At 34.6% G+C, this 26,715-nt stretch overlaps 4 protein-coding genes across 10 annotated transcripts; 2 read left to right on the top strand and 2 right to left on the bottom strand.

Annotated features, from left to right (window-relative positions):
* Positions 1–241: 241 nt before the first annotated feature.
* On the top strand, positions 242–1,225 carry LOC107612558 (MAPK kinase substrate protein At1g80180). Its single transcript, XM_016314240.3, has one exon. It carries the CDS (start codon positions 410–412, stop codon positions 827–829), a length of 420 nt encoding a protein of 139 aa, XP_016169726.3. The 5' UTR covers positions 242–409; the 3' UTR covers positions 830–1,225.
* A 6,108-nt stretch (positions 1,226–7,333) lies between these two features.
* Positions 7,334–12,723, bottom strand: LOC107614612 (uncharacterized). Of its 3 annotated transcripts, XR_015896390.1 has the most exons (3): positions 12,058–12,723; positions 8,466–11,318; positions 7,334–8,116 (listed from the first exon to the last, which is right to left on the bottom strand). XR_015896390.1 is itself a non-coding variant. In XM_088496817.1 (2 exons), the coding sequence occupies exon 2, from the start codon at positions 11,232–11,234 to the stop codon at positions 8,754–8,756; it is 2,481 nt and encodes an 826-aa protein (XP_088352943.1). In that variant the 5' UTR covers positions 11,235–11,318; positions 12,058–12,723; the 3' UTR covers positions 8,152–8,753. The 3 variants fall into 3 exon arrangements, 2 of the variants coding, with proteins under 2 accessions (XP_088352943.1, XP_088352944.1); XM_088496817.1 differs by lacking the exon at positions 7,334–8,116 and having other exon boundaries at positions 8,152–11,318; XM_088496818.1 differs by lacking the exon at positions 7,334–8,116 and having other exon boundaries at positions 8,152–11,379; positions 12,058–12,282.
* LOC107618574 (Pectin lyase-like superfamily protein) lies at positions 7,576–15,495 on the top strand. 2 transcript variants are annotated; one of them, XM_088496819.1, is made up of 9 exons: positions 7,576–7,947; positions 13,286–13,417; positions 13,529–13,699; positions 13,796–13,816; positions 13,898–14,105; positions 14,363–14,444; positions 14,531–14,639; positions 14,732–14,848; positions 15,023–15,495. In XM_088496819.1, exons 1-9 carry the CDS (start codon positions 7,711–7,713, stop codon positions 15,317–15,319), a joined length of 1,374 nt encoding a protein of 457 aa, XP_088352945.1. In that variant the 5' UTR covers positions 7,576–7,710; the 3' UTR covers positions 15,320–15,495. The 2 variants fall into 2 exon arrangements, with proteins under 2 accessions (XP_088352945.1, XP_016176166.1); XM_016320680.3 differs by lacking the exon at positions 7,576–7,947 and adding an exon at positions 12,873–13,216.
* Positions 13,393–17,069, bottom strand: LOC107618575 (peptide deformylase 1A, chloroplastic). 4 transcript variants are annotated; one of them, XR_015896391.1, is made up of 7 exons: positions 16,613–16,975; positions 16,431–16,520; positions 16,276–16,343; positions 15,898–16,199; positions 14,598–15,469; positions 13,945–14,036; positions 13,393–13,805 (listed from the first exon to the last, which is right to left on the bottom strand). XR_015896391.1 is itself a non-coding variant. In XM_016320682.3 (4 exons), exons 1-4 carry the CDS (start codon positions 16,940–16,942, stop codon positions 15,959–15,961), a joined length of 729 nt encoding a protein of 242 aa, XP_016176168.1. In that variant the 5' UTR covers positions 16,943–17,069; the 3' UTR covers positions 15,638–15,958. The 4 variants fall into 4 exon arrangements, 1 of the variants encoding a protein (XP_016176168.1); XR_015896393.1 differs by having other exon boundaries at positions 14,598–15,243; XR_001615298.3 differs by lacking the exons at positions 13,393–13,805; positions 13,945–14,036 and having other exon boundaries at positions 15,227–15,243; positions 15,384–15,469.
* Between the last annotated feature and the right edge of the window lie 9,646 nt (positions 17,070–26,715).

The following is a 26,715-nucleotide window of genomic DNA, read 5'->3' as shown; positions in this document are numbered from 1 at the left end:
CAAGTGTGGTGTCAGAAGCAAAAATTGGACTATCCGATTTTTGAGTACATAAATCGGAGGGTCCGATTAGTAAGCTTAATTTTTTTTACAAAGAAATTAGATGGTCCGATTTTTTCATCCCTATTTCAAAAAAAGCTGTTCCCACATCCATGTCTAACACCCACATTTTTCACAATAATGCACAACACACACATACTTCTCATATAAAAAAAAAAAAAAAGAGCCAAGAAGCAAATGAAAGCGTTACAAGATTCCACAATATATTGACTAGGTAGAGATAGAGTAGTAATATACGTAGCTTTAATGGTATGACTTTTTCTTGCATAAAAGCTTTAACCACTTCTCTCTAGTTTCTTCAACAGAGACTGCCCTCTGCTCTTTTTCTTTTCCCAATTAATAGAAATTAACCATGGCTGGTCTTGGTCTACAAAGATCTGCAGTGTCCTTCAGAAGACAAGGCTCATCTGGTTTTGTTTGGGACGACAAGTTCTTGTCTGAAGAAATCAACAAAGCTGAAGCTGCTGCTGCTGCTGCCGCCGCTGCCGGTGCCGGCGGTGCCAATAACAACCAGCAAGATAATAAAGACCTTCTTCATCAGGATGCTTCTTCAGCTGCTGCACCGCCACTACCACAAATCAACACCGTCCAGAGAAGCCGTTCTAACGGCGGAGGAGCTCGAGGATACCGCACCGGAAAAGTCTCGCCGGCAATCGAGCCACCGTCCCCTAAGCTCTCCGCGTGTGGCTTCTGTGCTGCTTTTGGAAAAGCAGACAAGTCTCATCGGAGAGGCCAAGTACCCGCCAAAACCAAGCATCATCGATCGAGGTAGTTTCTTTGTTTTTATCGATGTTGCTGCTGTTGTTGTTGTTGTTGTGCTAGGTGCCTTTTCCGGTGGCCGAAGAGAGCATATTCCGGTGAACGCAAATTAAGGGGTTTATTAGTGAATTCTCTTTAATTTAGATGTGTTTAGGTTTGTAGGGTAGAGTAATGATGAGTTTTGCGTTGCTCTTTTGCCTTTACAGTTTTCAATAAGTTTTATTTTTCTATTCAAAATATTAATAGTACTTTGATTTCATTATGCTTCTTGCAGACATGCTTTATTTTTAATTATTTTGGTCGGCTTATTATTGGATAGATAAGTTTATATATGTATGAATGTATCTATGTGTATACACTTGTTGGGTTCTTCAGGAATAATATCATTTGGATGTTTGTATAATGAAAATCTATATATAGAGATGATTACTATATATTGGGTTTTGAATGTTTATGAGAAATAATTATATTTACACCAATTTTTTTCTATTATAATTATCATTTATCGGCAATAAGCAAACATACACAATGGTGGGGGTACATAACCCACGCTTCTATGTTGGCCTTTTAGTTTTTCAATCACATGATGATCCCAAACTCTCACCTATGGCTATTTCCCTTGTGGAAACGCAACTACACCAAAAAGAGCGTAAATGTAATCCTTTTTTAGTAACAATGTAATCATTTTATGCTATTAGATTTTTGGAGACCTGAATTACAACGGATCTTCAACCTAAATAGGCCCAATAAATGCAACCCAAATTTATTTGGTCTTCCTCTCCTCTTCAGAGATCCATAACCAAAAAAAAAGTGAGGGATTTGTAGGCAATATTTCATGCATCTTATACAAGGCAGGAGAGAGAGAGAAGCACAAGTAAAACAAGGAGGAAATTTCAAGAGAACCAAAAAAAGAGTAGCAGGACTTGTATCATGTATGGACTAAAAATAATAAGTGAAGATTGTGAGAGTACATAGTAAGGAACTTTCGTCTTTCACGAGTATTGGGCACAAGCCAAATATAACACCTATATTTCCATTTGTCTTCTAAAGGAACTATATTAGTATTAATTAGTTTTATTTAACCAACACTAATCAATGATTTCCTTTTAATAACAACTCCAATCATTGCCCAAGTGAATTATGTAGTGTGATCTTAAAAAGCAGGTTTGGGCCTCATCTAAACTCTTGTGTAACAATTAACAAAATGTCGGTAGTCTTAGATTCTGATTTCTGAGTGAATGATTGGAAACCAAGAATGGCCTGAATCTGACAGAGAATGAAGAACCTGGGATATTGTTCATCCTCAAAAACAACAATCGTTATCTTCATTCATGTGGTAACAATACTTGTCACTCAATATCTCACCGAACGCGCAGAAGCCTTTGACCCTCTTATCCAGCTGCCACGTTCCACCTTTACCAGAACCAGAACCCGAACTCGACCCAGATCTCGACGGGTCATTTCTGTCGTTGATTTTGCTGCTAAAGGGGATGGCCTTCATAATGACACCCAGGTAATCTCAAAGTTGTTTTCTTTCAACCCTATTCCATTTTTGGTAACCATCTCTTTACATTGTTTTCAGTCATTCCTAGAAGCTTGATAGTGCACATGATATCACGGCACGTTTCAGTGTTGCCAAATTACCATTTATACGAAAAATCAGAAATTTCAAATTTATTTTCTAAAGTATTTGAGATATTCACCGTCCATGAGTGACCAACTGACCATTAACCAAGTAGCTGCCAATCTAAGATGAAAAAGAGCCAAGTGCAACTTGTAGGATACTAAATTCTCCTCTTATTCTCTCTCACTTCACTGGTTACTCCATAATAGAAAAAATTTCCTTTATTTCTGCATTCTTTTCACTTCGCCTAAATATAATATAAAACTTACTGTAATTTATTTTTCTTCATTAAATAAAAGTGTGTACAATTATTTTTATATGTTTCTTTGATTAATTACCGTTGACAATATATAAATGGAAGATTCACGTGGAAGTGGTCGACGAACTTGGCAAGACTATGCCAGACAACGAAGACAAAATATGAGTGAAGAACAGAGGCAGCAACACCTTGCCAGAAGACGTGCCAAGAAAGTATTAGACGAGAAAAACAAATCGATACATCAAATGGACCAACTAACATGGCAACACCATTACAAGATATCACAAATATACCCCTTAACAATACTCTGTATCAGGTACTTTAAGTTATACTTTCCATTAATAAATTTATGTTGTTAGTTTATCATTTAATATGAATTATTTTTTACGATATATCTATGTTATTGGACTCTTAGTACGTACTAATTATGTATAATTTATTTCTTGAGTGTACCCTTAAATTATCAAATTACATTATTTTCATCTTAATAATGAATTTTTTACATATACAGATACTCACAGTAACACCAGAGCTGGTTCAAGTAATATACCAAACGGTCCAAATATGAGTAGAAATCCTATATATTTATATTTATATTTATTTAATTAATAATAATTTATTTTTCCTTAAATTTTGATTCAATAAATCTTTTATTATTGGCCTAAATAATATTATTATAGATATTATTATATTGTCTTAAATGTACTTTACATCATTATAATCTCAATTATTATTAAATAGTTTAATAATTTTTTAATATAATATCATACAAATATAAAATTTTTATAACTATATTTATCTATAACAATATATAAAGAGAATACCGAGAGAATGGTGTCCAATTTTTGTATTCCCATTTTAACCTTATTAATAAAGAGTGATTGACGTAACTGTATTTTAAAAAACTGGTGTAAAATGTAATTATTATTCACTCTTCTTCGTTCATATTGCGATTACTTTTTTATTTTATGCACAACTCCCACTCATGGTGTCCACTTCTTCGTTCCACTAAGAACAAGTAGTATTCTCTTTTATCTTTCAGTAATCCTATTAGTCTCATATTTATAAATTATAGTTATTAAAGTCAGATCTCTTACGGTAACTAAGACATAGTTATTCATTGTGTCAACATTTACATAATTCTTTTTTTTGTCTTCTTCTATCTCTTGGATTATATAAGTTTTAATTTTTTTTTCTAACTATGAATACGAAACCTTCTTCTCAATATTGGAAGAGAAAGTCTATAACAATATATAAAGAGAATACCGAGAGAATGGTGTCCAATTTTCGTATTCCCATTTTAACCTTATTAATAAAGAGTGATCGACGTAACTGTATTTTAAAAAACTGGTGTAAAATGTAATTATTATTCACTCTTCTTTATTCATATTGTGGTTACCTTTTTATTTTATGCACAACTCCCACTCACGGTGTCCACTTCTTCGTTCCACTAGGAACAAGTAGTATTCTCTTTTATCTTTCAAGTAATCCTATTAGTCTCATATTTATAAATTATAGTTATTAAAGTCAGATCTCTTACGGGGTAACTAAGACATAGTTATTCATTGTGTCAACATTTACATAATTCTTTTTCTGTCTCCTTCTATCTCTTGAATTATATAAGTTTTAATTTTCTAACTATAAATACGAAACCTTCTTTTCAATATTGGAAGAGAAAGTCTATGCCTATTATTCAAGGTCGTCACTTTAAAGTATATTCAGTTTGAATGGTATCAACAATTAGAGAGAATGGATTACAGTGATTGACGTAACTGCATTTTAAAAATTGGTGTAAAATGTAATTATCATTAACTTTTTTTCATTTATATTGCGGTTACCTTTTTATTTTACGCACAACTTCCATTCATGGTGTCCTCTTTTTAGTTCTACTAAGTACAGGTAGTACTCTTTTATCTTTCAGGTAATCTTATTAGTCTCATATTTACAAAGTATAGTTATCAAATTCAGATCTTTTACTATATCTAACACATAGTTTTTCAATGTGTCAATATTTACATAATTCTTTTTTTTATCTTTTTCTATCTGTTGGATTCTGTAAGTTTTAATTTTTTTTGTTTCTAATTATGAATACGAAACCTTTTCAATATTGGAAGAGAAATTCTATGCCTGTTATTCAAGGTCGTCATAAAACTTTAAACTATATTCAGTTTGAATAGTATCAACAATTTGAGAGAATGGATTTGAACTTAAATAACTATTCCTAACGAAGAGTATTGGGTATATATTTATTGAATTTAATTTTAATTTTTTAATTTTTAGAATAAATAAAAAGATGTGATTTTTTTTTTAACAAATTAGATGATTCAAGTTAACTTTAATTCTTGACATGTTAAATCTATGACAATATATAATAGCAATACATGGGATTTGGTGTCTAATTTTCTATTTCCTATTTTAACCCTATTAACATAATTCAAAAATATTTAACAGTTACTTATTTTTCTAACATATTTCACTAACAGTTAGAAAAACTCAGGCATAACTTCTATTCAATTCTTTATTCCCACAATCTCTCTTTTTTATTTTTTTTTATTTTTTTGTGGCGATATATGAAATAAAAAAATAATTAAAAACCAATAAGTGTTTAACCAGTAGTGATAAATAGTTTTTTTTATAGATCTTATTATATTTTGAGGTATTCATTTAAATTATATTTTGTTTAATTTTATGTTAGTCTTTGTTTGTACAGTGTTGTTTTGAGTATATCTGTGAGTACTGTATTCTGATGGTCTGTCCAGCAGTTTAGCCTCATTCTAATTATTCTATTAGAATTTTTTTGTAATCATAAAAAATATATCTTTTTTATTTTTTTTATAATTTCATCCATTCTACTGCTTCTTTTTTGACCTCTTAATACACTTTGTTATATTTCTCTTGCTGCCATTATTTTTTTTTACCTTCAACACCATCACATTTATAGTTACAAATTTTATTTAGTTTGACTCCAGTTACTACATTCATATATAACTTTCACTTATATTTCTTTTCTCTTTAATTTACTTACCCAACTAATATTTTCATCATTCTTTTACCTTTTTACTTCATATGGGATAATATTATTTTTTTAATTTTTAAATTATTAATTATACAGAATATTATATTTAAAATTTAAGTACATGAATATTTACTTTTAAATTAAACAAAAATAAATGAATTATATTACAAAAATATAATTTATTTTGACTTCTATAATATCATTTGTTTGCCATATGGCATTGGTTTTTTTATTAACATATAAAAGATGTAACATATAAATATTTGGTGATAATTAACTATGGTAGAGTGAAGAGAAGGTGGAAGGAGAAGAAAAAAAACGAGAAAGAACAAAATAATATAATAATGGCTACTAGACAATGACAGGTCAGAGAATAATAATAAGAGAAAGAATAAGCATTCTCATTTATTCTATATTTTCACTATTTATAAAAAAATAAAGACCTCTTCGTATTTAGATTCATATTTTGGCCTACCACTTAAAAAAGATGAAGACAAATATAAATATTCATGACATTTAAGTAAAAATTATCTTTTGTAAATAACTAACATGTATTTTGGTTTATATATACTCTTTTTGAATCATAATAATGTTATTATCATTATTTTTTGAATTATATTTTGGTTTATAGTAATTTTAATTTTAATAAAATACGATATAAATAAAGTCACGTCAACATTAAAATAAAAACATACTTATCGAATAAATTTGAAGAGTGAATAATATATTAACAAAAAAATAAAATTAATTTCTTAAAAATAATAGAAAAGCGGCTGAACAGGCACGTTAGTGCCTGTTGAGCCGCTAGTATTAATAACTCTTTTCGTTAAAAAACAGGTAAAGTGAATAATGATGTTTTGAAATCCAAATTAAAACATTTTTTTTAATACAAATATACTTTTTAAAATAAGACATCTTTTGATTATATTAAATACAAAAATATTAAATAATTTTAACCTTAAATTTCTTATAAAATAATTTTTAATAAATTTATTATTAATATTATTATTGTTATTATTATTGTTGAGTGACTATATATATATATATTGAGTGTCTCTCTCTATATAATATAGATATATATATATAACAAAAGTAATGATAGATTTATTTATTAGATTATTATGTTCATGGGATCAAGAAAGAAACAAAAAAGAGATTGTATAAAGAAACAAAAAATGTTGATGGAAGTTTGAAGACATTCATAGTTCCACCCATTTTTTCTATTATAACTATCATTTATCAGCAATAAGCTATAAGCAAACATACACAATGGTGTGGGGTTACATAACCCACGCTTTTATGTTGGCTTTTTAGTTTAAATCACATGGCTATTTCCCTTGTGGAAACGCAACTACACCAAAAAGACAGTAAATGTAATCCTTTTTTGGTAACAATGTAATCTTTTTATGCTTTTAGATTTTTGGAGACCTGAGTTACAACGGATCTTCAACCCAAATAGGCCCAATAAATGCAACCCAAATTTATTTGGTCTTTTTCTCCTCTTCAGAGATCCATAACCACTCATAAAAAAAAAAGTGAGGGATTTGTAGGCAATATTTCATGCATCTTATACAAGGCAGGAGAGAAGCACAAGTAAAACAAGAAGGAAATTTCAAGAGAACCAAAAAAAGAGTAGCAGGACTTGTATCATGTATGGACTAAAAATAATAAGTGAAGATTGTGAGAGTACATAGTAAGGAACTTTCGTCTTTCACGAGTATTGGGCACAAGCCAAATATAACACCTATATTTCCATTTGTCTTCTAAAGGAACTATATTAGTATTAATTAGTTTTATTTAACCAACACTAATCAATGATTTCCTTTTAATAACAACTCCAATCATTGCCCAAGTGAATTATGTAGTGTGATCTTAAAAAGCAGGTTTGGGCCTCATCTAAACTCTTGTGTAACAATTAACAAAATGTCGGTAGTCTTAGATTCTGATTTCTGAGTGAATGATTGGAAACCAAGAATGGCCTGAATCTGACAGAGAATGAAGAACCTGGGATATTGTTCATCCTCAAAAACAACAATCGTTATCTTCATTCATGTGGTAACAATACTTGTCACTCAATATCTCACCGAACGCGCAGAAGCCTTTGACCCTCTTATCCAGCTGCCACGTTCCACCTTTACCAGAACCAGAACCCGAACTCGACCCAGATCTCGACGGGTCATTTCTGTCGTTGATTTTGCTGCTAAAGGGGATGGCCTTCATAATGACACCCAGGTAATCTCAAAGTTGTTTTCTTTCAACCCTATTCCATATTTGGTAACCATCTCTTTACCTTGTTTTTAGTCATTCCTAGAAGCTTGGAAAACTGCTTGTTCTTTCCCTGGGTTTGCGAATGTTGATGTTCCATACGGGAAACCTTTTCTTATCTATCCAGTTGACATTGCTGGGCATTGTAAATCAAAGATCACATTAACGGTATGCACAAATAAAGAATCAAGTATCTCATATACACATTAAGGGTATCCAGTTGAATTCAATGTAATAAACATAAACTTGATAGTGCACATAACATCACAGCACGTTTCAGTGGCCATTGGCAAATGTACTTGCCAAATTACCATTTCTATGAAAAATCAGAAATTTCAAATTTATTTTCTAAAGTATTTGAGATATTCACCATCCATGAGTGACCAACTGACTATTAACCAAGTAGCTGCCAATCTAAGATGGAAAAGAGCCAGGTGCAATTTATAGGAAACGTTCAAATTTAACTAGTGAACTGCCAAATGTACCTGAAGCTTTAACTAAGAGAACAATGCCTATGATCAATCATAAAGTGCCAGTATATATTGCAGACTCTGCTTTTACAGGTAGCCACATCCCAAGCTTCAATTCATATCACGGAGTGAACTAAACACCCTCTTCATAAAAATAATTATAGAATGAAAAACCTGCATCGTTTCTTTCATGGATGCTGTCCTCAAGCATGGCAGAATCCGGATAAAAAATATGGAAGGGTCATCTTTTTTGAAATTCTAACTCCCCGTATATTACATTTATATATTACATTTCCTCGTTCCCTATCTTACTATAACCTTTAGATCATGTTCTACAGGATGCTCAGAAGCCCTGGAGTCATCAATCAAGGTCTGCAAAATAACTGAAGCCTCTGAATGCGTACCTTGACCCAAGTATTTGTCTAATATCAGGGAATACTTAACAGCAGTTTGTAGGTCAATCTTACTTATGTCGCAAGTTATAGTATTTCTCCACTCTTTTGATTTACCTTTCTGGCATAACCCATGTAGCAGAGCGCTGAAACATACAGGATCCATAGGAAACCCCTTACTCTGCATCTTTGTTTGCAACAACTGAGCAGTGTCAAACATTCCATGCTTACAAAGAGAAATAATAATGGAATCATAAGCAGCAATCACAGGGCTCCATCCATCCGATATCATCACTGCAAAGAAATCCAATAGCAAGGTTCTGCAATCTTTGTCAGACTCATTTTTCTCAACAAGAACCAGTGCGTTTGTATTATTTGTCAAACCATTTATCAGATAATGGAACGTTGTGTCATTTGGGAGACAACTATTTGTCAGCATAAGTTCAAAAAATGTTGCTGCCTTTTCAGGTTTAGCGGTCTTGCAGAATCCCCCTATAAGTATAGTGTATGTGACAACATTAGGCTGCAAATTGAAAGATTGCATCCCTGCGAAAACTTTTTCAGCTCTGCCCAAATCTGCTATATTGCAGAATCCATTGATCAAGGACGTGTAGGTGACCACATTTGGCTTGAGGTTCTGTTTCACCATCTGCCCAAACATCTTGAGTGCACTTTGCAAGTCATGCTGCTTCACATACCCATCTATAAATGTGGAATAAGTGTATTCATCTGGAGCATGACGTGCATTTTTAATCCTATTCAAGCATGACAGAGCATCTGCCATCTTTCCGAATTTACAAAAACCTTTAATCATGGCATTGTACCCAACAATACCGGGGTCTATACCCTTTGCAATTATGACTTCAAAAAGCTTTCTTGCCTCATCAAGTTCACCATTCCTAATTAATCCATCTACCAAGGTGGCATAAACATATGCATCTGGTTGAACATTTCGGTCAAGCATTTCTGAAAGTAGCAATTTGGCAGCAGGAAAATTCCCTTTCTTGCAGAGGCTACTCATCAGGACATTGTAAATTTGGGCATCAGCAATTACTCCCCTTTCCATCATTTTAACCCGTACCATAAGTGCAACATCAATTTCCCCGGCAGCAACGGCTCCATGGATAAAAGCCCCATACGAAACCACGTCTGGTTTTTCTCCTGTTTCGGCAATCTTAAAAAGCATATTTGATGCCTTAACATAATCCCCTTTTCTGCAATAAGCATGCATAAGAGGCGTATAACTAAACTTGTTAGGCATTAATCCCCTTTCTATTGCCCTCTCTAAAAGTTCATCAGCTTCTTTGATCCTTCCAACCCTACACGAAAAGTTAAGCATAATATTGTAAGTAGTAATATCCGGCTTACAGCCCATCTCAGCCATCCTTCTCATTGTCTCAGATACTTTTGCCACCAGACCGTGCTTGTATTGAGCATCAATAATATTATTATACACTTGAATATCCACACGCAATCCCCTCTCAGCCATTTCTTTCATAAGTTGATCAATTGTCAAAAAATCCCCTTCCTTGCATAAACTGTTAATCATAGCACCATAAGTTTCTAACGTTGGCAAAAATCCCTTCAATTTCAGTTCCTTGAACACTCTAGTTGCAGCTTGGAGATCACCCTTCTTGCAATACCCATCAATAATCATATTGTAGAACACAACATGGGGCACACAACCCTTCCCCCATCTATCTACAATCAACCTTCTACCTTCCTCAACCTTCCCAAAGCCGCATAGACCCTTAACCACTATCCCGGTGCTATAGTTATCCACAACCTTACCAGTGCCACCATCTGTCACAAGCATTTCATCATACAGCTTCCTTGCAACCTCAACGTTCCCCCTTTTGACCAAACAATTCAGCAACGAATTAGAAGCGACAACACTGGGAAAACAACCATGCATTTCCCGCACTGTATAGAATAACCGTAGGGCAGCATCAACCATCCCAGAATCTCCGTAGGCTCGAATCAGAGAGTTCAAAGCTTCATGGGTAGGCTTCAAGTTCCCAACTTTCATGCTGTCCAGAACCAGCTCGATCTCAGAGAACACTCTGAATCTTGCCAGGAGTTTAAGAAGAGAGGAATAAGCAAAGCCATCGAGGGAACAAGAAAAGGGTCTCGAGTTAGCCCAGTCGAAGAACTTCAAACCCAGTTCGGGGTCATGTATTCGGTCTAGAATGAAATGGGCAACGTCCGAAACTAGAACCTCGGATTCTGCAAAGCGAGACTCAAGGGAGTCCTGCCATTGGGCGTGGGTTGCCAGTATTCGAACAGCGTCAATAACGAGGTTGTGGATGCAGGGACTGAAGCGGGTCGGCGTAAAGGTGGTGGCTTTGGAGAGGTTACGGGGTTTGATTCGAGCAAGGATGGCCTTTGACATTGGATTTTGAGTTTTATGGTGCCAATCATTTGTGAAAGACAAGCTCCCTTCTTGGAGCTGGTTGATTTATTGTTCAACCAGATTCTGTTACAACCAACACGAGCTAATTATTTTGGATTCATTTCCACGTTACTGTGTGATTCATCTATAAGCATAGTTGTAAGAACCGAATTAGTGATCAAACCGGTCAAAATACTGATTCACTGATTTATTAGTTCAACCGATAAATTACTGTTTGAATCGATAAAACCGATTTCACATAGATAAAGAATATAAAACAAATTGTTCAATGTTGGGGAGTATAACCTATTTTCAACTGTTCAATTCAAACTTCAAAGGGTTCCTGTTAGGCAAGACAAAAACAACCATATATGCATTCACTAAAACCTGTTTTGGACATAAAACCAGTTTTGCCAACATGTTTTCAAGCCTAAATTTGCCGAATGATTTAAATTATAAATAAGATTGGTGCCTAACTAAGACAAACAACCATGAGAAATTGAAAAATGGATAACAAGCCCTAACTACAAGTAAAATGGTTGCATTCAACTTGAAAATAACCATTCAATTCAACATACATTTAAAAGCAACACCATAGTAGTTCAACAGAAAAAAACTATCACTACACTAAACAGATGCTCAATAAAAAATTCAACAAATTCAGTAAATTCATAATCAAGAATCAACAAATTCATAATCAAGAATCAACAAATTCAACCAGTTATAATTAATCATTTAACATAAACAGAACAGAATAACTAAAAAACAGAGATAATGGCATAATGCAGATCTTAGAGAAGTGAGGAATGATGAGACCACCGACCTGTCCGAGAGAGGAGGCAGTGGACGGAGAGGACGCGACGACAGCGCCGCCGACGCGGAGCAAGGTGCCGGAAAGCAAAGAACCGCGACGGAGAAGACGACCTGCGAGCAGCGGATGTCGTCGAAGCCGCATCAAGACGACGAGACGGCCGGCGGGATTGGAGCCTGGAGGTGTTGCTAGCTTGCTGCCTTACTGGGGAATGGGTGCTGTTGAGGGGAATGGGTCAATGGGGATGGGGATTGGGGAGGTATTCTAGTGTTTCGTGTTTTTTTTTTTTAAGACCCAAAACGACGTCGTTTTGAAAAAGGAAAACAAAAAGGAGCTTCGAACCGGCCGGTTTACACAAAACCTCCGCTTTGCCGATTTATTTGGCTTTTCTCTCATCTTCAGAGATCCATAACTAACCACTCATCAAAAAAGAAAAAGTGAGGGATTTGTATTTTGTAGGCAATATTTCATGCATCTTATACAAGGCAGGAGAGAGAGAGAAGCACAAGTAAAACAAGAAGGAAATTTCAAGAGAACCAAAAAAAGAGTAGCAGGACTTATATCAGTTGTATCATGTATGGACTAAAAATAATAAGTGAAGATTGTGAGAGTACATAGTAAGGAACTTTCGTCTTTCACGAGTATTGGGCACAAGCCAAATATAACACCTATATTTCCATTTGTCTTCTAAAGGAACTATATTAATATTAATTAGTTTTATTTAACCAACACTAATCAATGATTTCCTTTTAATAACAACTCCCATCATTGACCAAGTGAATAAGTGATACTTAACTTTATGTAGTGTGATCTTAAAAGCAGGTTTGGGCCTCATCTAAACTCTTGTGTAACAATTGACAAAATGTCGGTAGTGTTAGATTCTGATTTCTGAGTGAATGATTGGAAACCAAGAATGGCCTGAATCTGACAGAGAATGAAGAACCTGGGATATTGTTCATCCTCAAAAACAACAATCGTTATCTTCATTCATGTGGTAACAATACTTGTCACTCAATATCTCACCGAACGCGCAGAAGCCTTTGACCCTCTTATCCAGCTGCCACGTTCCACCTTTACCAGAACCAGAACCCGAACTCGACCCAGATCTCGACGGGTCATTTCTGTCGTTGATTTTGCTGCTAAAGGGGATGGCCTTCATAATGACACCCAGGTAATCTCAAAGTTGTTTCCTTTCAACCCTATTCCATATTTGGTAACCATCACTTTACCTTGTTTTCAGTCATTCCTAGAAGCTTGGAAAACTGCTTGTTCTTTCCCTGGGTTTGCGAATGTTGATGTTCCATACGGGAAAACTTTTCTTATCTATCCAGTTGACATTGCTGGGCATTGTAAATCAAAGATCACATTAAGGGTATGCACAAATAAAGAATCAAATCTCTCGTATACACATGTAAATCTTAGCATCTGCATTGACTATACACACACTTATGTAAAACTTTTTATCTACTTGATGTTCTTAAAGATTTTAGGTACAATAGTAGCTCCAAAAGACCCTGCAGTATGGAATGGCTTAAATCAGCGCAAGTGGCTTTACTTCCATGGGGTGAATCACCTTACTGTAGAAGGTGGTGGAAGCATCAATGGAATGGGACATGAATGGTGGGCCAGATCATGCAAGACCAACTCCACAATTGTATTGCCTAGCTCCTTACAACCTTAAATTCATGTTTACTTCAAGTCTAATCATCTGGGTAACTGAAAGTGTCTTCAAAATGTGTCCTTTTTGCAGCCATGCCATCCTGCTCCAACGGTTAGTGACAGTTATTTAACATGGAGGTAGTAACATATTATTCGGTGCCTGGTATTAAATGAAACCACATTTACACTGCAGGCCCTCACTTTTCATAAATGCAAGAACCTGAAAGTGAAGAACCTTACCCTGTTAAATAGCCAGCAAATGCACTTGGCATTCACTAGTTGCATGCGGGTTGTTGCATCCCATCTTAGAGTGTTAGCACCTCCTTCAAGCCCTAATACCGATGGAGTCCACATTAGCGTATGTAAGGGTGTTGAGGTCAGAGATACCCTAATTAGAACAGGTGTGTTGGCCTAAAAGAAAAAGTTATTATGATTTCTTTCTAGGGTAATATTAACATGTAACTTTTGATAGTAATCGTGCAATTATTAGATAGTGGTTGTTCATGTTTTAGATTAATATACACATACCAATGATTGGAATTTGGGACATGCGGAATGTCATGCATGTTACTTTGAGGAAAAATGGTACAAAGTACAAAGTATGCATTCTAGTAATTTGTCAAAAGAAAATAATTCCCTGCATAATGTTTGGTTTCAGGAGATGACTGCATCTCAATAGTCCGAAATTCTTCACGGGTGTGGATCAGAAACATTACATGTGGTCCAGGCCATGGCATCAGGTGAAAGTAGTTTTCATTTCCAGTTCACAAACACATTAAGAATAAGAAGAGAACAAATGTTAATTGACACTGGTTTTTATTTTCAGTATTGGAAGCTTGGGAAAATCAAATGTATGGGAGAAGGCGCAAGATATATACGTTAATGGAGCTTACCTTTCCAACACTGACAATGGGGTGAGAATCAAAACATGGCAGGTAACTTTCTTCATCTCACATTTTTCACCAAGTTATATATAACTTCCCCCATTTCATACTCACACAAATCTGTTGCCTGCAATTTTTATTAGGGTGGGGCAGGTTTTGCGTCGAAGATCACGTTTCAGAATATTCTTATGGAAAATGTGTCAAACCCAATAATAATAGACCAATACTACTGTGATTCCCCAAAACCATGTAAGAATCAGGTATGTAATTCTTGAAGGTTCTAACTCTCATTCATTTGCCACCATTGTGGATTGTTTTCTGGTAAAAACCTTATGTGGTTTTGAAATATGGTATGATTTGGGGAGCAGAGTAACTGCATAATCATCTTATCATAATCACTGGAACTGATAGCTTAATTCTTGTACTGACTGCAGACTTCAGCCGTCAAAGTAGAGAGCATATCCTTCATTAATGTTCAGGGAACTTCAGCCACCAAAGAAGCAATTAAGTTTGCTTGCAGTGATACATCTCCATGTGAAGGATTATATCTGGAAAATATTTCTATTGTATCAGCATCATGCTCCTTCATAGGAAACACATCATCTTACTGCTGGCAAGCTTATGGCTCTACTCAGGGTTTTGTGTACCCTCCTTCCTGTTTGTTAAGCAATGACAATTTCATTAAACAGAGAGTGTCGTTAGGATCAAAACCTGCTGCTGAATCAATCTGAACTTTACTCGAGTACACGATTTCGCAGACAATGATGAATATTATAGAGAATCCACAGAAGTTACATTTCCATCGATGATTATTCTCCTTAGTGTCTGTTCTTTTCGTTTTGGTAAATTCCAACAATCTGTTTGTTATGTCCATGAATTCCCTAGAAATAGTGACTATTAGATCACAGATTTGGACTCAACCTTATATGCAATAACCTTCCTTTTTTTTCCCATTAACTAACAATAAAAAATTTTAAAAAAATTATATCAATTTCATGCATTGGAGTGCTAAACAGTACTTCATCCCGTAGGATCACAAGGAGAACACCAAGAAAAAAAGTCAAAAAACTTCCATAGTGTGATAGTACATAATCCAAATACATTGTAATAATACAACTTATAGAGAAGATAGACACCATCAGAGTTTTCCCAAAACTTTTCTAATGTAAGCTATAACAAACTTATATCTAGTGAATCAAATAAAAACAATGAACATATTGCAATAGAAATTACTGCAACATGTAAACAAAACTTATTCTGAAACTGATACAATATTTGTAAGTCAATGAATCTTGCAATAAAACCCAACCTGTGTTGACGGCCTGATCATCAGAGGCAGCAGCTCCATTCAACTTGAGCCCTCCGCAAGGTTAGCGGGAACCAAGTTTGGGGCAGGCACAGGCAAGAGGCAAGTCCAGGTTTTCGGCAGTTCTGAAAGTTTTAGGTAGCATCTTATCAACATAGAGAGTTCCATCCAGATGATCGCACTCGTGCTGTAAAATCCGAGCCTGCCAACCTGTAGCATTTATTTTGATGGGCTCACCATGACGATCATAACCGGAAACCTCAACATCGAGGTAACGCTCCACAACACCTAGAAATCCATTAACACTGCAAAGATGAAAACTATGGTAATAGTCCAATGGTAAAAGATAAAAATGGATAACAACAAGTTATTGGGAGACACCTCAAGCAGCCTTCAAAGAAAAGGGCTGTCCTGTTGGTCTTGTTCTTTAGCTTAGGATTCAAGATAACCTGTCACGAACAAATAATAATAATAATAACAATAATGCATGATTGAAGTAAGAGAGCTTAATGAAAAAAATGTGAATTTGCTCACACCAAGAGATCAAAAGGTCTTCTATCTTGAGCTTCAGCCTCTTCCTTAGTGTCAAGACCAATATATTCTTCTTTATCTTCCAAAACAATTATCTTCACAGAATCAACGAAAATTAAAATGAAATTACTAAGACTGGCATTGAGATTGTTAATAGAAAATGGAAGAAAGAGAAAGTTAGGGGTACCCTAAAGGGGATTCCAATCTGAGGAGCAGCGAGGCCAACACCAGGGGCTTTCCTCATGACCTTGATCATGTCATCGATAATACTCTGCACTCTTTCTGACTTTATCTCCTTCACATTCACTTCCATGGCACGCTCGTGCAGAACCGGTTCTCCAGCTTTCACTATGGAGGGCAGTTTCGACTTTTTGTTCCCTTCGAGCCCGCGAAACCACCCTGGCCCTGCTTTGGAGCTGAAACATCTCGCCAATGACGTCGTATCTGAGCTCCGTAGTAGTGATATGGGAGCTCTATGCGAACGGAGCAACCACAACCGCTGCACCACCGCCCCCATCACCCTGTAGGGACCGTACTATGGTGGCGTTCTTTTTTTTTATCTGTAATTTTGGGCTGAAAGCCCACTTACTTAACAAAAACGGGTGTTAGGTTAAGGGACTTCTTTTTGGGCTCCAGAACGTGTCACCTTTTAGATGGGCGGGCCCTGCAGGATATGCAAACCCCAAGGAACTATGGAGAACAGTGGAAGGCAGCATATGATTTTTCTTTTTTATTTTTTCAAAACTATAAATAGATGAGTAAACGAATAAATGGTCAAATTATTTCTTGAAATATCACATATTTTTTAAATTGGTCTCAAAAAAAATATTTTAATCAAATTTTTCTTCAAATTTTAAGTTAATTTTTTTTAGTGTTTTTATTTTTATTATTTAAATTTTTTCAAATATACTATGATATACGGATATACTGACATGCACATGGGACACACACGATATGAGAGACATAATTTTAAAATCTTACATGACAAGGGACACGCATACATATAAAATATAAAGTATTTTTTAAATAAATTATAATGATATTTGATATTTTATTAATATCAAAATATAAATTAAAATTTTTAATTATTTTTAATGTCTTATTTTAATTATATCAAGTATTTAAAATATTTTGTTTTAATAAATAATAATATATACTATATCTAAATTTATTTTAAGAATATATGTTAAGAATAAGACTGGACACACTGACACGTAATGATACTTAGGTGTGTCTAGGCGTGTCCGGAAAATTTTGTTTATTTTTTATTAAGACACACAGACACGCGTGTCGGATGAGTGTTGATGAGTATAGTGTCCGAAATATGTCCGACACACTCGACACGATAACTCAACAAAGTGTCCGTGTTTCATAACAAATACACCAAAAAATAAAAAGATGTTACGATATGGATGTCCATATCCATTCTATGTCTACTCAGCAAGCACTCTTGGAAAGTACATGCATTTAAGAATGTGCGGTGCATGCTTTCCAACCTTTGAAAATGTGAACCTTGAATTTGTATAAATAGAGGAATGATCTTAGGCTTTACACGGCAACATAAGCAAATAATAATAAAATCACTTCTCTCTTTATGTTACAATCAAATACTCTTCTCTTTATATTTCTTCTACAATTCTTTCTCTTCTTTTATTTTATAAGTATTTTAAATTCTATTTTCTATTACTCTTTACATATAATATTATAGCAATATTAATCATCTTTATTATATTGAGATTGTAACAATAAACAAATGCGATTCTCTCTCTCTTTATTTTTAATACTTCTTTCTATCTTTGTATATATATACACATTACAACATATAATATTATTATATATATATAAATTATTATTGAGCTAATTATTTTAATACTAGAGTCTTCTATTTATACATCTCTATTATATATATATATCTTTTATTTCACAACACATTATCAGCACGAGACTCTGATCAAACTTTAGGAAGACTCAGGTAACAAATTTTCATTATGTCGAAACTCTCTCATCTTGAATTCAATGCTCTTGATATATCTGGAAACAATTATTTATCATGGATACTAGATGCTGAAATCCATCTTGATTCAATGGATCTTGGAGATACCATTAAGGCTGAAAATAATGCATCCCACAAGGATAAAGCCAAAGCCATGATTTTTCTCCGTCGTCATCTTGACGAAGGATTGAAAAATGAATATCTTACATTAAAAGATCCTGCAGATCTTTGGAAAGACCTTGAAGAAATGTATAATCATCAGAAAACGGTGATACTTCCTCAGGCCCGATATGAATGGACGCATTTGCGTTTACAAGATTTTAAATCTATAAATGAATATAATTTTGCAATGTTTCGAATCACCTCACGAATGAAATTGTGTGGGGAAAAAATAACTGATCATGATATGTTAGAGAAAACTTTCTCAACCTTCCATGCCTCGAATGTGCTCCTGCAGCAGCAGTATCAAGAGAAAGGGTTTAAGAAATATTCTGAGTTAATTTCTTGCCTTCTTGTTGCCGAACGCAACAATGAGTTGTTATTGAAAAATCATGAAGCGCGCCCAGCTGGCGCCGCCCCATTTCCTGAAGTAAATGCGGCAAATCATTACCCCAGAAGAGGTAAATGGCAAGCTTTTAATAACAAAAAAAATTATGGAAGGAAAAAAATTATGTTCAAAAGAGAGGATCTCACCAGAAGTGGGACAAAGAAAGGAATATCGGGCAGAATAAATCAACCGAGGAGAAGTGTTTCCGCTGTGGTGGAAAGGGCCATTGGTCACGTACCTGTCGTACCCCAAGGCACCTAGTCGATCTTTACCAGGCATCTTTGAAAAAGAACGACAAAGGAAAGGAAACAAATTTTGTTTCAAATGATGCTGAGAACTCCACCACTCATTATGATGTATCTGATTTCTTTGAGGACCCTGAAGGAAATATTGGCCATTTGATCAATGATGGAATAGTTTAATATGTGAAATTGTGAAGTATCTATGTAAATAAATAATGTAAAAAATTTATTGTTAAGTTTTATTTTCTATGTATTTAAGTTTCAAATGTGATGTACATAAATAATGAAATATTAATATGAATTTTGAAATTATTAAATGTGTCAAATTTTAAAATAAAATTTTAGTATATGACATTATTTTATGTACAGTATTTCTTAGAAAAATAATTCTGATCAAGTATTCAATTTATCTGTGCATACTACTCATTTTATTATTATTTGTTTTTTAAGAATGGCAAGGATATGTAATGAAGATGTATGCCTTGCGGATAGTGCAAGTTCGCACACTATTCTCAAAAGTGATATATATTTTACCCATCTTGTGCCAAAAGAGGAATATGTTAACACTATTATTGACTCAGGCAATGTGATAGAAGGCTCCGGAAGAGCTATAATTTTGTTTCCTGGAGGAACAAAATTTATAATAAATAATGCACTATTATCTACCAAGTCTCTGAGGAACTTGTTGAGTTTCAAAGATATTCGCCGAAATGGATATCATGTTGAGACGATGAATGAGGGAAATCATGAGTATTTATGTATCACAACTCATGATTCAAATAAGAAAGTTATATTAGAAACATTACCCTCACTTTCATCTGGGTTGTATTATACTAAGATTAGTGCAATTGAATCACATGCCACTGTAAACCAGAAGTTTACTAGCCCAAATGAGTTCATAACTTGGCACGACCGATTGGGTCATCCGGGAACAACCATGATGAGAAGAATTATTGAAAACTCTCATGGACATTCACTAAAGAACCAGAAGATTCTTAAAACTAGTGAATTTTGTTGTGCTGCATGTTCTCAGGGAAATTTAATTTTAAGGCCGTCACCAGTAAAGATTGGATTTGAGTCTCCTGAATTCCTGGAAAGGATTCAAGGTGATATATGTGGACCTATCCATCCACCATGTGGATCTTTTAGATATTTTATGGTCCTGATAGACGCATCTTCGAGATGGTCACATGTGTGCTTATTATCTTCTCGCAACCTGGCGTTTGCGAGATTATTGGCTCAAATTATTCGATTAAAAGCACAATTTCCAGAAAATCCAATCAAAGCAATTCGTCTTGATAATGCTGGTGAATTTACTTTCCAAGCTTTTGATGCTTATTGTATGGCTAATGGAATAAGTGTTGAACATCCAGTAGCTTATGTTCACACGCAAAATGGGTTAGCAGAATCACTTATTAAGCGCCTCCAATTAATTGCTAGACCCTTGCTTATGAGAACAAATCTTCCAACCTCGGTTTGGGGCATGCTATTTTACATGCCGCAGCACTTATTCGTTAACGAGTTATCATCAATTCTCTCCTATGCAATTAGCTTTTGGCCAGCAGCCAAATGTTTTCCATTTAAGAATATTTGGGTGTGCGATATATGTTTCTATTGCACCACCTAATCGCACCAAAATGGGACCCCAAAGAAAATTGGGAATATATGTTGGATATGATTCTCCCTCTATAGTGAGGTATCTTGAGATACAAACTGGCGATGTGTTTAAAGCCCGGTTTGCGGATTGTCATTTTGACGAATCAAAATTTCCAACATTAGGGGGAGAGAATAAGCTTCCTGAAAAGGAACTTAATTGGAATGCATCATCGTTGATGCATTTAGATCCTCGATCAGGGCAATGTGAACTGGAAGTTCAAAAGATTATACATTTGCAAAGAATAGCAAATGAATTGCCTGATGCATTTTCCGATACAAAGAGAATAACCAAATCTTACATACCAGCGGAAAATGCCTCAATTCGAATTGACGTCCCAATAGGACAAGTAGCCACTGAAGCAAATTCACGCCAGAAGCGTGGCAGGGCGGAAAATGCCCCAATTCGAATTGATGACCCAGTAGGACAAATAGCCACGAAAGCAAATACACGCCAGAAGCGTGGCAGGCCTGTCGGTTCCAAAGATAAAAATCCTTGAAAGAGAAAAGAGGTAAATAATATTCCTGTTGAAAAAGACATAGTAAAGACACCGGCAGTTGTCCAAAATTCTGATATAACGCCAGAAGACGTTCAGGTACCTGAACATTGTGAAAATGACGAGATCTCGATAAATTATGTCTTTACAGGAGATAAATGGGACCGAAATAAGACAATTGTCAATGAAATATTTGCATATAATGTGGCATTAGATATCATGCATGAAAGTAAGGATCTTGAGCCAAGATCAGTTGAAGAATGTCGACAAAGAAATGATTGGCCAAAATGAGAAGCAGCCATGAAGGCTGAATTAGACTCACTTGCAAAACGTGAAGTCTTTGGACCTGTAGTCCGTACACCTGAAGATGTAAAACCTGTTGGATATAAGTGGGTATTTGTGAGAAAACAAAATGAGAAAAATGAAGTTGTGCGCTATAAAGCCCGACTTGTGGCACAAGGTTTTTCACAAAGGCCCGGTATAGATTATGAAGAAACGTATTCCCCTGTAGTGGATGCGATAACATTGCGTTATTTGATCAGTTTATCTGCATATCATAAACTGCATATGCATTTAATGGATGTGGTAACAGCCTATTTGTACGGCTCATTAGATCGGGATATCTATATGAAAGTCCCTGAAGGACTAAAGATATCCAAACCATCCAATGAATATTCGCAAGGGTTATACTCAGTCAAATTGCAAAGATCTTTATATGGTCTAAAGCAATCTGGACGAATGTGGTATAATCGTCTTACTGAGTATCTGGCCAAAAACGGATTCAAGAATGATGATATCTGCCCGTGTGTTTTCATAAAGAAATCTGCATCTGGATTCATTATAATTGCTGTGTACGTTGATGATTTAAATATCATTGGGACTCCTGAAGAGATTCCAACAATTATAAAAACTCTAAAAGAAGAGTTTGAGATGAAAGATCTTGGAAAGACTAAGTTTTGTCTCGGCCTGCAGATCGAGCATATAAAAGGTGGGATCTTTATTCATCAAACAACATACACAGAAAAGATCTTGAAAAGATTTTATATGGATAAGTCACATCCATTAAGTACCCCAATGATCGTAAGATCTTTGGATGTGAAAAAGGATCAATTCCGTCCTAAAGAAGAAAATGAAGATATCCTTGGTCCTGAAGTACCATATCTTAGTGCCATTGGAGCGCTAATGTATCTTGCTAATAATACGCGACCCGATATATCATTTGCTGTGAATTTACTAGCAAGATATAGTTCCTCTCCAACCAGAAGACATTGGAGTGGAATCAAACAAATTTTTCGATATCTTCATGAAACGGTTGATATGGGATTGTTTTATCCCTATGGATCCAAGTCACAACTAGTTGGCTATGCAGATGCTGGATACTTGTCTGATCCACATAAAGGGAGATCTCAAACAGGATATCTGTTTACATATGGTGGAACGGCTATATCATGGAGGTCCACGAAACAGACGATAGCAGCAACCTCCTCTAATCATGCTGAAATACTGGCGATTCATGAAGCTAGTCGCAAGTGTTTTTGGCTGAGGAGTCTGATTCAATATATTCTGTCATCATGTGGACTAATTGATCATAAGATAGCTCCAACTGTCCTTTTTGAAGATAATACAGCATGCATTGCTCAACTTAAGGGTGGATACATCAAAGGTGATAGAACAAAGCATATTTCTCCCAAATTCTTCTTCACTCATGATCTTCAAAATCAAGGGACAATTGATGTCCAACAGATCCGTTCAAGTGACAATCTGGCAGATTTATTTACAAAGTCACTTCCAAAATCCTCCTTTGAAAGATTGGTACATGAGATTGGGATGCGCCGATTTCGAGACATTAACTGATGTCGACAAGAGGGGGAGACTGTACTCTTTTTCCCTTGGTCAGGTTTTTTTCCCATTGGGTTTTTCTTGACAAGGTTTTTAATGAGGCAGTCCCCATTACAAAGGATATTGTACTCTTTTTCCTTCACTAAGGTTTTTCCCACAGGGTTTTCCTTTAGTAAGGTTTTAACGAGGCAATAATTCTAAATGGACATCCAAGGGGGAGTGTTACGATATGGATGTCCATATCCATTCTATGTCTACTCAGCAAGCACTCTTGGAAAGTACATGCATTTAAGAATGTGCGGTGCATGCTTTCCAACTTTTGAAAATGTGAACCTTGAATTTGTATAAATAGAGGAATGATCTTAGGCTTTACACGGCAACATAAGCAAATAATAATAAAATCACTTCTCTCTTTATGTTACAATCAAATACTCTTCTCTTTATATTTCTTCTACAATTCTTTCTCTTCTTTTATTTTATAAGTATTTTAAATTCTATTTTCTATTACTCTTTACATATAATATTAATAGCAATATTAATCATCTTTATTATATTGAGATTGTAACAATAAACAAATGTGATTATCTCTCTCTTTATTTTTAATACTTCTTTCTATCTTTGTATATATATACACATTATAACATATAATATTATTATATATATATAAATTATTATTGAATTAATTATTTTAATACTAAAATTTTCTATTTATACATCTCTATTATATATATATTATTTCACAACAAAAGAATCTTTTTCTGACATATTAATACACCTAAACAAGCTCTTAAAAATTTTGAAAGACGAATTTTATTAAAAAAATTTGATAACCAATTTAGAAAAAGAACGACTTTAGAAACGAATTTAACTATTTTCTCGTAAATTGATGCAGTTGTGTACTTTTAAAAAAAAAATAACTAATATATCAAATAGATCTTCCCTCAATAATGATATGAACAAAGCAACTAAATTTACTGATTCCTTTGATTATGAGGTGCCAGAATTATGTTTTTTGGGGTGGACAGGGTTATGAGTAGATGATGATATGGTATGATGGCTTTGTCTACATTTGAGTTGAGTGAAGTTTGCTTCCGGAAAAGGAAAAATATATGCTTGTTTTGAGATTGAAATCCTGAAGAAGCATGTCCTTGTTAACTCAGGAGGGATTCCATAACATAACGAAATGAATATGTGGATATGGATAAGGAATCGGATCTCTATCTTGCGTTTCTTTGGATAGAATCCAAGTCACTTTCACGAAACTGAGCCCATTCCCAAGAGCCATTCAATTATATACCATCGATTCTGAAGCCGTAATTTTTATTTTTATATGTATCTCATTTATGAGTAATGTATAAATTAAGAAGCCCATGTGGATGTAGGATTATGAGGTGCCCATGCCTCTGAATTAAAGCCACGCATGGGCATCATTACATTATTATAATATGCTTAATAATTGGTAAGCTTGGTGCATGCAATGAACCTATCTAGAGAGTCCAATAATTTATGGTTTAGGCAGGCGGGTAAGGTGGGTGTGCCAGGTAATGAGCTTTCCCAATTAGCACTAAGAGTTGAATTAACGTACCATTATTATCGTTACTTGTCTCGCCAACCATGGCGCTTCCGAAGGCTTAACAGGCACTAATCCATGTCTTAAGCCGTAAGATCAAATTGAATGGTCTGCTTCACATTTGGCACAACCGTGTGGGACTATATGCCACAACCCTCATACTTCGAACTTCAATAAAGGCGGCACACCCTTACCGCTTTGACTTTTAATTTTCTCATTGGAAAATAAGAGTCATGATAAGTGACTATATATGTTATTTAATAAGGTTGAATTTAATGATATGTATTTAATAAGAGGAATGCTATGGCCAGCAATTTTGGTGTTTTATAACCATTAATTCGTTATTAATAGTGTTTTTAATGATGTAAGATTACATCTAATTGTAGAAAATTACTTACTTTTGTTTGATGGTTTAAGTGCTGACCAAAAAATACAAAAGTTGCTGTCTCTCTAGACTTTTCTATTTAATAATGCTTTCTTCATACAACAGATAAATTGTTTTATGAAAAAAGGACAAATAGGTCCCTAACCTTTTGTCCTGCGGACATTTTTGTCCTTGACCATTAAAAAAATACTTTTAAGTCACTGACCTTCACAAAACTTTGACGGATTAATCCCTTCGTCTAAATGACTTCGTCAGGGACTGATCCGTCCAAATATCTCTATCAAGGACTAATCTGTCCAAATTTTGTGAAGGTCAGGGAGTTAAACATATTTTTCAATGGTTAGGAACGAAAATCTGCGGAGCAAAAGCTCAGTGACCTAGTCCTTTTCTCTTGTTTTATTTACTAAGCTTAGCATAACCGACCGGGTAGATATTCTAAGCACTTTTTTGCTTGTTACCATCTTTTAACTTTAATTTATAAACTATATATAATGCTACATAGCTTGACCTATATAAGGAAGGAAAATGTGGTGAAGCATCACATAACCACTACACAGAGGGCTTTGAGATTTTTCAATTAGAGAAGCAACAATGAGAAGGAATAACTATGTTGAACCTTCAACTTCAACTTCATCAAGGGACAAGCAGCAAGCTTTTTCAGATGAGAAAAGAAAGGAAGGGACAAAGACAGCATCATCGGAGAAGAAAGAGAGCGGGGAAAAGAAGCTAGAGAGGAAGAACACTGAAGATATAAATGCCAGCGCTGATGCCTTCATCAAGAACTTCAGGCAGCAGCTCCTTATTCAGAGGCTCCAATCCATTGAGAACTATGAACAAATGCTTGCAAGGGGACTTTGATTAATGCAATATAATTATATATCATCATTAATTACATATATAAGGTTGTGTATGCATGCATATGTATGGATGTATCATGAATATATATTTGTACATTTGTTGTTTCTTTATTTGCTCTTTAATTAGTGCACAAGCAAGCATGGTTTATTCCCCTGCTGCCAAAATGGAGCATGATGATGATGATGATGAATGAATTGAAGCCTTGACTGATGTGTATCATTCATTTATTTGGCTTATCATTAATGAAGAGTAGTTTATATATATAAATATACCTTGCTTTTTCTGTGATACAAGGATTCAATCACCCAAATGCTATCTATCTAATCTCTTATCTAATCATATACAAGGATTCAATCATCAAACAAAGTACTTCGTAATGGTTTTCTAAAGCATTAGACTTTTCATTATGGCAGAGATACATAAATCTTGGTAGAATGGATAGTCATTTTGTTTCCAGAATGCAACATATAAATCTTAGTTAATTGCTTGTGTTAGGTTCTTTTCTTAGATAACATTTTGCCTCTTTTATGTTCATTGGTAGAATAAAATATCCATATTCAGAAAAAAAAAAAAACTTTACGATTTATGAAGGATACTTTAGATTTAAAATAAGACCTAATATGTTACCAATAAGTGCATTCACGAGCGGAATTTAGTCTAGATAATGGAGGGTCGTCCAAATTTTTTATAAAAAAGGGTGGAAACT

Source organism: Arachis ipaensis, chromosome B8 (assembly GCF_059453495.1).
Source record: "Arachis ipaensis isolate K30076 ecotype BB chromosome B8, ASM5945349v1, whole genome shotgun sequence".
NCBI classification, from domain to species: domain Eukaryota; kingdom Viridiplantae; phylum Streptophyta; class Magnoliopsida; order Fabales; family Fabaceae; genus Arachis; species Arachis ipaensis.
This window is presented reverse-complemented; position numbering and strand designations above follow the sequence as displayed.